A 10,104-nucleotide genomic window follows, 5' to 3' on the forward strand; every position below is an offset into this window, starting at 1 on the left:
ACATGCTGCTGCACGGTTCCTTGAAATTCATGATAAATGAATGAATGTGAGTGCTTGATGTTATCCATTTTTCCATCTACTCGTGTCTTCAATTACCTTAACATACATGATTATGTAAGAAAAAAAATAGGCCCTGAATTGTCCTATTCAAGAAGACAAAGAGTTTATAAGTCAAAGGAAGGCTGATTGGTAGTTCTTAACTCGTCTTGTTCTCGAGGACTTGAAGCTGACTATCACCTGGCAAGCAGCACTGTGGCGCCATCTAGTGTTTACAAAGCGGTATAGTCAAGTTGCATGAAGTGCATCCTCGCCACTGGTTGATGAAGTAAAAATGCTGTCTGATGTCAGATCTAAAGCTTGCGTCACCCCGAAACAAAATGCGCACCAACTAGTGTCAAATGATAGCCGTTAAATAGTAAGTCGCTGAGAATCAGACTGAAGCTGTGGAACAAGTGGTCAAGATGGACACCGCCGAGGAAGGTAGCTGCAAAAAAAAAAAAAGAATGCCCCAAGCGCTGCGATAAGTTAAATAACCGTAAACCAATAACATTGTTGATATTCTGATAACCCCTTAAGTTTATACTAACACAATGTCACTAGCTGATTCCACCTCCCTCCTCCAACTTTTTTTTTCCCCAAAAAGTAAATATTACCAGTTAGCTTTAGCCAGCTAAATAGCATTAGCTTGCCCCGACTACTGGTTGCCCGCTAGTTAAATTAGAATATCGAGTCAACTCTGCAGGATCTGCTATAAGTAACGAACAAAATAATGACAGCAACATGACATTAAAACACAGCGCTAGCTTTCTATGTACATTGATTATTTAAGACAATGCATTCTTCATATAACGTTACGACCATAAACAATGTAACATGAGATGTTGTTTAAGCTGCATTATTTGCCTCTATATTTATTGTACATTATACCTATGATTATTTGGAGTTATAGTCACTTAAGACGGCAAAACATTGCTTAAATAACTGTTACTGGGATATTGACAAGCATTTTCAGTGTAACAACAAAGTTGATACATTGTTATTACTGTTAAAAGTAAAAAAACATGTGATCCTCTGAATATTTTGTCAGTAAAAAGTAGGTGCGTTTTACACATAACCTTTATCTTAAATCCCATCACGCTATGCAAATCTTTTTAATGTTCCAGTTGGTTTAAATTGCATTTATTAATCACCCTGTGTGTACACGGCACGTAGTAAAATGCAATGGTCCACTATCAACAGCTCTTCTGTCAAATGCATACTGAATGAATGCAGTGCTTTTGTCATGTGTGTCTTGTAAAAAGCAGATATATGTCGAGTATGTCGGTCAGAGGGAACTCATGACAAACCCCTCTATCATCCCTGTGTCTGCACTGGCAGCATCAAGTTTATCCATCAGGAATGGTATGCCTCAAGTGTTTTCTATCTCCTCATAAAACTTTAAGTGTGAGGTTGAAGAAAGGTTCATGAGTCTCGAGTCATATTAATGAAGTTCTTGGAGAGTTACAGTATGTTCGAATGCAGTGTTACTGATAAAACTGATTGTGCAGTCCTGGTGTAAAGCAATCATATCACAAAGTAATGTGAGCTGTCATTGTTTATTTATAAATCTTTTTTTATTTACTTTACAATGATAGAGTAAAACTGATTTATATCGATGTGCAATCAATAGGGGCGGGTTACAATATATTTAACGTTTGTGGCTTTCTTCTAGCTTGCTGCAGTGGCTGAAACACAGCAGGAAGGAATACTGTGAATTATGCAAACATAGGTTTGCATTTACTCCAAGTAAGTAATGTAAAATCATTTCACTCATTTAATAATATGCACCAGTAACTTATACGTAATCGGATGATGTTCAGATGCTCTACCTTTTTCAAACTTTTCCTATTTTCTTCAGTCTACTCTCCAGACATGCCTTCTCGCCTGCCTGTTGAAGACATATTTGCCGGGTTGATCACCAGCATTGGAACCGCCATCAGATACTGGTTTCACTACACACTTGTGGCATTCGCCTGGCTTGGCGTTGTCCCTCTCACAGCATGTAAGTCATTGCAGGAGAACGTTTTAGTTTGAAAATAAACACTAAAAATGCTTCATATTTGGGGTTCTTGAATATTTTTCTTTCGCAACAGGTCGTATTTACAAGTGTTTGTTTGCTGGCTCAGTGAGCTCTCTTCTTACCCTGCCACTAGATATGCTCTCAACGTAAGTTCAGATTCCTTCATCAGCAATTGGATTTGAACATGGCATGTGATTTTCATTCACCTATCTATAGCAAGCTTTACTTTAAATTTCTGTAACGCAAGTTATTTCTTTTCACAGGCAAAACCTGCTTGCAGATTGCCTACAGGGTTGTTTTGTGGTCACTTGCACTCTGTGCGCCTTTATCAGCCTGGTGTGGCTCCGAGAACAAATTGTCCATGGTGGTGCCCCTCAGTGGTTGGACCAGAATCCACCACCTTTGGTTCCTAACCACCCAAATGGCCCAGTACCAGCTCATGAGGTAAATTTCATACTATTATCAAATTTTAAATTAAACATGGCACCCATAATTGATTTATCTTGAGGGACATTCCAAAATAACCGCGATATAGAATTGTGCAGGCTGTGTAGTATGTTAATGCTCATCCTAATTCATTTAATTCTAATCTAATTCATTTGCAGCATCCTGATGATATAGCTGCTGCTGTCAACATCGAGGGAGCCATGAACCCTGACGGTCCATTCCCTGCTAACCCGCACGAAGATCTGGCTGCACTTAATGATGAGGACGATGATGATGATGATGAAGATGACGATGAAGAGGAAGATGAGGAAGACAGAGAGGAGGATGCTGCCAATCCCAATAATGGAGGTCAAGATTAATTAAAAAGAAACAGGTTATGACTTAAAGGGCTCTATTTTTGCGACCGGTCCAGCGGGCCGCTTAAATCTACGTGGAGGCATGTTAGGTAATTTTGTAGATGACACGTATATTTATTCACATTATTATTATTAACAGGACACTAAACCATTCCCAGTTCAATTACAGTTACAGCATTGGGTTTGAGGGTGCAAACATAGTAGTACTAATTATTATTTTTCTTAAGCCAGTGACGAGCGGCGGGCGACAAACGTTTGCTCTGTTCCAGAAGTCCAAACATGGGCATTGTTCACGAGCCCTTTACGAGGCCTTTTCTCTCGAGGTCAAATAACTAAAACTTTATGTTTCACTAAATTACCCGTTTTCCATTATTTACGAGGGGACAATTAGGGACCATATTTATGCAGTGTATTAGGACTTGATTAATTACTATGCTTATAATAAAAGTAACACACTCAGGCGGAATTTAGTCGTCTATTTAATGCTATGTTCTATTTTGGTTATAAAGGTGCTTTGATTTTTTTTTGTAACATACCTGTTACAAAAGTTTTGGACAGGTGTGGTACTGGTTTGTGCACATCTGACGTTGTTCACCATGGTCTAAGGAATGCTCAAGGAATTTGTGTGAATTCTCAAATGCATGGAAAATTAGAGGGAACATTGCACGTACCTCACATCTCTCTAAAAGTCTCTATACATTTTTAAGTTACAACAAATTGATCTTAGCCAGAAAACCTCTGCATTATATGATTGAAGAAGAAGCCAGTAGCATCCTATCAATGTAAACTTCAGTACAGACCTTCACCTTTTATTTATCGCCTGCATTTAATTTTATTCAGACATAGTATGTCAAGCTTTTATTTATTTGCCTGTTAACGTGTGAGTGTTTTCTTTCCACTGTTTGAGATGTTACTGTTCCCTCCTGCAGAGGACTTAAACTGGAATCCCCTGGTGTGGGACCGCGCAGCAGAGGAGCTGACATGGGAAAGGGTGCGAATCTTTTTCCTATTTTTTCTACTAAGTCCTTTGGTGTTTTTGGCATGTGGCACCACAGAAATTAAGTGACCATTTTTAACAAATTTCAGAAGCTATGAAGTAGTAATCTTCATTTTTTGCTTCTCTTCAGATGCTTGGTCTGGATGGCTCCCTTGTATTCTTGGTAAGATTGCACACTTTGGGTCACATTGACAGATAAGTGAACATGTTTATATGTGCTTGTGTGGAATTTGGAAATATGATACAAAACACTTATATAGTTATTGATTATATGATGCTAAAAAATAGGAAGAGACTTGTCGCATTATACTGAAGGCATATTGTGGGTGCCAACGCCTACACAATCGTTTTAGGCTGATTAAGACATTACCATTAAGCGTCACTAAATACCTTTACACCACAGTTTCCAACATCGCTACAACAGAATTTGTCGCTATAGGGCTTAATGATCTCTATTATAATCATATCTTTAGCAAAAAATTATTTGAAGTGACCTTTGTTGGATGTCTATTCAAGGAACATGTCTTCTGGGTTGTATCGCTCAACGCTCTCTTCATACTGCTCTTTGGTAAGTGACTTGCAATGTTGCCTCAAGTTTATTGTTGTTGTTGTTCAGTGATGTCATCATGTCCAAATATTGGCAAGCTGGCCATGACCAGTACAGCTTTAGATGTCCCCCAATGACCTAAGTTCTTGTTTTCCCCTTGTAGAGATACTGTAAATAGGGAGATAGCTAGTTTTTATTACTATGAGGGAAATTAAATAGTGTTATGGTTCAGTTGAGGATACTTGTATAAAACTTTACTGGCTTGTAATGCTGTCAGCTCAGCTTTTGGAACAATGCTGTGAATCACAGTAACATTAAAGGCTTGAGTTGTTTTTTTTTTTTTTTTTTGCTACCCATTACAATTTCCTATTACAAATGAACAAAAAAATAGAAACGCATTTGAACTGTGATTGATTTTTTTTTTCCCTCTATGTGAGGACAATCCTGTACAATTATTCCTAACATAAGATTTCTATATTCATAGCATTTTTCCCTTATCACATTGGCCATTTCTCAGTGGTAGGACTTGGCTTCGAGAAACAGGCAAGTGCACAACCACCATCTGTTTGTTAGTAATGGCATCCACTAATTGTATTTTGTATGGATTTATTTATATTAATTTTCTGGTGGCAGATTCTAGCTTCACACTTTGAAGGTCTCCTCACCACCGTAGTGGGTTATATCCTCCTGGCTGGAGCGCTTGTCATCTTCCATGTATCTTTTACTACAGTCATCTACCATCATATTTTATCAGTGAACATTTTGCAAACTGGAGTTTAGTTTAGACTGTCATATATTTTTTTTTTATCCGTCCTTAACTCTGCCCTTTCAGGCGCTGACTTCATTAGTGAAATTTCAGCGCTCCAAGCGTCTTCTGGGACTCTGCTATGTTGTTGTCAAGGTAAACTGCAGAAGCTTTAATATGCAGACTAATCTACAGTACTTTGATGATATTACTTGACTTTGTTACCCAGCTCCGCTCCATTTTCTAGGTATCTTTGCTGGTCGTCATGGAAATAGGCTTGTTCCCACTCATTTGTGGCTGGTGGCTAGACCTTTGTTCGCTGGTAAGACTTACAGTATACCGACAATACAGTGAGGCATGCACAAGTCCTTGATTATTTTCATTTTAGATTATTTCCAGTTGGGAGCTGCTGCATTTAAATGTTTACTCACTCCGCTCATTAATTCATACCGCAGCTGCAGATTTATTTGCTGTCAGTCGGAGATGTTCTCATATTTAATACCTGTTTTTTTATCTTGCTCCTAAAGCCGAATCTAGTAGTTAGACAAGTGGAGGCTCAGTGTTACGACTTAACATACAGCATTCACCAGCAATGATTTTTTCATTTTTTTTTTTATGATCTTTGCTCATTGCAGGAGATGTTTGATGCAACCTTCAAAGACAGGGAGCAGAGTTTCGACTCAGCCCCTGGCACAACCATGTTTCTCCACTGGCTAGTCGGCATGGTCTACGTTTTCTACTTTGCTTCTTTCATCTTGCTGCTCAGGGAAGTATGTGGACAATTTGTATTACTCGCACTGTTGTTCTTTAAGAGTTATCAACATTCATATCCCGTTCCTGTTTGGAGGTTCTACGACCTGGTGTGCTTTGGTTCTTGAGGAACCTGAATGATCCAGACTTCAACCCTGTTCAAGAAATGATCCACCTTCCCATTTACAGACACCTTAGAAGATTCTTACTCTCTGTGGTTTGTCAAGTCTCTCAAATCAATGATTCCTTGAAATGTAGTAAAAGGTGTCATGTCATTTTTGTACTGTGTGTGATTTCTAGGTGGTGTTTGGTTCCATAGTTCTTCTGATGCTATGGCTTCCTATTAAGATGATTCAATTTTTCTTCCCCACCATCCTGCCCTACAACGTTATGCTTTACAGGTACACAAAACTAACTTAACAGTTGTCATTTAGGTTTTGTGAGTTCATTAAAAAATAAGACGTATCTTGACATACATTGTTTTAAAAATAGTATTTTTTACCTGTGAATTGATTGTTGCTTTTGCAGTGATGCTCCTGTGAGTGAGCTCTCATTAGAGCTGCTGTTGCTCCAAGTTGTCCTTCCCGCATTGCTGGAGCAGGGTCACACTCGCCAGTGGCTCAAAGGACTTGTCCATGCCTGGACATTCACCGTTGGCTACGTACTGTAGGTTGCAGACACACACATTCTCATCAACAATCTTAATCTACAGCAGAATATACCACTGACAAATGCTAATATTGTCAAAAGTCATAATTACAATTAATCTTTATAGAAAATAGTCGACTAGGTCATAAATACAAAATAATCCAATAAGAAAAATAAGCAATATATTCTTTTAATCTTGAAATGTTGTATGTCGGTATAGACATCAAAATGGCTCACTCTCAAATGAAGTGCTGTGGTTTGCTGACACCTGATCATGCACATTCTCCAGGGACCTCCACTCCTATTTGCTGGGGGATGAGGAAGACCGTGACAATCAACCCAACATCCCTCCTGGCCGCGATGACAACGACCAAATCCCTGACCTCGGTGAGGGGCTTCATGCTGCCCATCAGGCCTTCTTGCAGCTGGACGGCCCAATCGGCTTCCAGCCGTACCACCAGCCGCACAACTTCCTCATTAAGGTGACACACCATAAGGGAGTTCATGATCTCAAAGGATTCTGTTGAAGTGGGTCTCCAGTATTAACCTTTGAGGTTTCTGCTTGTCAGATAATTCTGCTGGTTGTTTTCATGTGTGTCACACTACTGCTGGCGAGTCTCTTCTGCCTCACACTACCTGGTAAGTTTAGGGCTTGATATAGAAAGTTTTTTTTTTTTTGGAGGAGGAGATATTAGTTTATGAATTCCTTATCTGCTTCCTTTTCAAGTATTGGTGGGTCGCTGGCTAATGTCATTTTGGATGGGGAGTGCCATGGTTCACGAGCTGTACACGGCAGCCGGTGGCCTCTATGTCTGCTGGTTGTCCATTCGAGGTGCCACCTTGTTGCTATCCTGGATCCCGCAGGGATGGACAGCCATCATGCTTAAAGCCCGTGAGTGGACCCTCATGGTAAGCTCTGGCTAATATAAAACTCTTCTGGATTTTTCCATGTAATCGTTGGGCATATTTTAATATTTTTGGGTTATTGTGTTCATGATAACAGATTGTGAAGACGTTGGTTGTCGCAGCACTCTTAGCCGGAGTGATTCCTCTGCTTTTGGGTCTCCTGTTTGAGCAGGTCATTGTGGCTCCAATTAGAGTCCCACTAGACCAGACACCTCTCTTCTACCCTTGGCAGGTATTTACGACAAAAAAAAATTGGGGTCCATGACCAAACCGCGTTAGACAGAAAGTCGCAGAGAATCAAAGCGCGTAAAAATCAAGGCTTAGCTGTATTAAGTATACTACTTAAAAAAAGTTTTTTTACAATGCTGGCTAACCAGCACACATCCCTCACTGTTGAACTGCTGTTGTGTTTTTATGTTCCAGGATTGGGCCCTGGGTGTCCTCCATTCTAAAATCATTGCTGCTGTCACACTGATGGGCCCTCAGTGGTGGCTCAAGACTGTGATTGAGCAGGTCAGCCACAGATAACTCAGTCTAAAAAGCAAATGATAACATCTCTTTCAAATCAACATTCTTCATTTCAATGTCAACCTTTCAAATATCACGAAATGGACGATTGATTCCAAACGTCATCCAGCTTTCTTTAAAACTAAAGCAAACCCAAATGCACATACTGTGTTGCAGGTGTATGCTAACGGCATCAGAAACATTGACCTTCACTTCATTGTGAGGAGACTAGCTGTCCCAGTTGTCTGCATTCTGCTGCTGGCTCTTTGCGTCCCCTACGTCATCTCGAAAGGCATAACACCTCTGCTGGGTGAGTAATGCTCCCTACTATGCTCCAGGTTTGTGGCGTTTGGGTCAAAGATGGAAAATATACAGTCCGGTAATTGAGTTGTGGTCTACTCACCTTTCCTCATGATCTCCTCTCGCCTCTTTCTTGTTTTGTCCTCCACCACAAACAGTCGTGCAGCCGGAGATGCTGATACTTGCAGAGAGGAGGATTTATCCATTTTTACTCATGGTGGTGTCATTGTTGGTGATTCTGTCCTTCCAAATACAGCAGTTCAAACATCTGTACGAGCACATCAAGAACGACAAGTTAGTAAACCAATCAATCCAAACACATGTACGACAAACAGTAAATGAGTTGATGGTTCTGCCCCCTTTCCTTCAGGTACCTGGTCGGACAGCGACTGGTAAACTATGAAGGCAAATCTGGAACAGCAAATTCATCTGCCTCTTACAGCAACTCTTCATAGACCTGACGCTTGTGTTGGATCAGTACCTCACTGCTGCCGCTAACATTAGCAACTGTGGTAAAACTCTCTCTGCTTGGTGCAGCTTTCAAAAATCCTTCTGCCAAAGTAAGGTGAGATTTAGGTCTTGGCTTGGCTACAAAAACTCATAGAAGAGTGCCAAAGTTGTTGACTGCCCATTGTCTATTGTGTTTTTTGTTTTGCTTTGTTTACATGCAAGGAGTTCTCAATCTTTTAAAATCCCAACTCCCTTTAGCGATTAGACAGTTGTGCTTTGTATGCTTTTTTTAATGCTCAAGTTGTGCTTCCTTTTTTATGAAACTGGTCAGACTGTTTGACATTTCAACTATGTGGGGGAGGGAAGGAGAGACAGACATAATTTGTATAACTGAAATATTAGCAAAAAAAAAGGTCATAGTTTAAATGGCAACATTTTAAATTAGGGATGTTTTAATTCATTTTATCTTGACACTGGTTATTTTTTTATTCTTCTGGTTGTTATTTTTTCTTAATTACTTTTTTTTAAAAGAAAATATGCTGCTATGAAATGTGTTCCGACTGAATATTTGTCCAAAAAATATTACAGAAAATTTCAATCACTTTCCGTTGACCCTGAGGAAGTGCTCATTTAACCCCTTAACTCAATAACTTTTTTGTGTTTATCTAATCATTTTGGTTAATGTTCACAAATTTTCAACATTTGTCATTTTTAGTATTTTATATGCAGTCTTTGCACATGCATGTAAACCAGCTTCAGGGTGTTCTTACAATGGCAAGAATGACTCCACTCTTGTGTACCATTTACACTGGAAAAAAAAAATAGTGCTGACTCGCATATATTCTTGTCAAGCTGAGCCACACAGTTGTATTTTATTAAACATGAATGTAGTATTGCAATGTTAGATGAGCTTAACATTAATTTAAGATTGTCAGTCCCAACTTCAGTTTGAATGTTTTGATTATCAGCTGCTATTGTGTGTTTGCGTGTGTTTTTAAATCAGGATTTTATGATGGTTGTGACTTGTTAACATTACATTTTGTCATGCTTGTGGCATTTCTTTTTTATGTGTAGCTTTCCTTTTCCTGAAATATATAATTGTACTGCCGATGTTAATAAGTGCCCTTTTAGTATGGCCTTGATCTAGGTCTTAAATTTTTATTTTGGTAGGTAAACACATTTATTTTTGTATGGAAAAATAACGCAGTGTCATGGCAACGGAAGGAGAATTCTAAATGGATACAAAATAAACAGTATTGTGTTGATTACTGTTTCTTTTCAGTTTTTCAGTGGCCTGAACAAATAGATTTGTGTAAGAAAAAAAAAGGCAGTAAAACAATATTAGCCTGTTTTTCCAGAACAAGACTAGGATTTACAGAAAGAGACATGTCG

At 39.2% G+C, this 10,104-nt stretch overlaps 1 protein-coding gene across 2 annotated transcripts; it reads left to right on the forward strand.

Annotated features, from left to right (window-relative positions):
* The first annotated feature begins 249 nt into the window (after positions 1-249).
* On the forward strand, positions 250-9,981 carry LOC148387634 (E3 ubiquitin-protein ligase MARCHF6-like). 2 transcript variants are annotated; one of them, XM_088395815.1, is made up of 26 exons: positions 250-480; positions 1,302-1,401; positions 1,712-1,785; positions 1,898-2,041; positions 2,133-2,205; positions 2,323-2,503; positions 2,665-2,854; positions 3,792-3,853; positions 3,990-4,022; positions 4,376-4,427; positions 4,891-4,949; positions 5,040-5,120; positions 5,239-5,307; positions 5,399-5,473; positions 5,787-5,921; positions 5,999-6,118; positions 6,202-6,302; positions 6,430-6,567; positions 6,839-7,031; positions 7,119-7,188; positions 7,277-7,458; positions 7,553-7,687; positions 7,879-7,968; positions 8,140-8,272; positions 8,421-8,556; positions 8,633-9,981. In XM_088395815.1, the coding sequence occupies exons 1-26, from the start codon at positions 462-464 to the stop codon at positions 8,715-8,717; spliced, it is 2,730 nt and encodes a 909-aa protein (XP_088251941.1). In that variant the 5' UTR covers positions 250-461; the 3' UTR covers positions 8,718-9,981. The 2 variants fall into 2 exon arrangements, with proteins under 2 accessions (XP_088251941.1, XP_088251942.1); XM_088395816.1 differs by having other exon boundaries at positions 1,305-1,401.
* The last annotated feature ends 123 nt before the right edge of the window (positions 9,982-10,104 follow it).

Source organism: Syngnathus floridae, chromosome 14 (assembly GCF_059516105.1).
Source record: "Syngnathus floridae isolate MCC-2025c chromosome 14, RoL_Sflo_1.0, whole genome shotgun sequence".
Taxonomy (NCBI): domain Eukaryota; kingdom Metazoa; phylum Chordata; class Actinopteri; order Syngnathiformes; family Syngnathidae; genus Syngnathus; species Syngnathus floridae.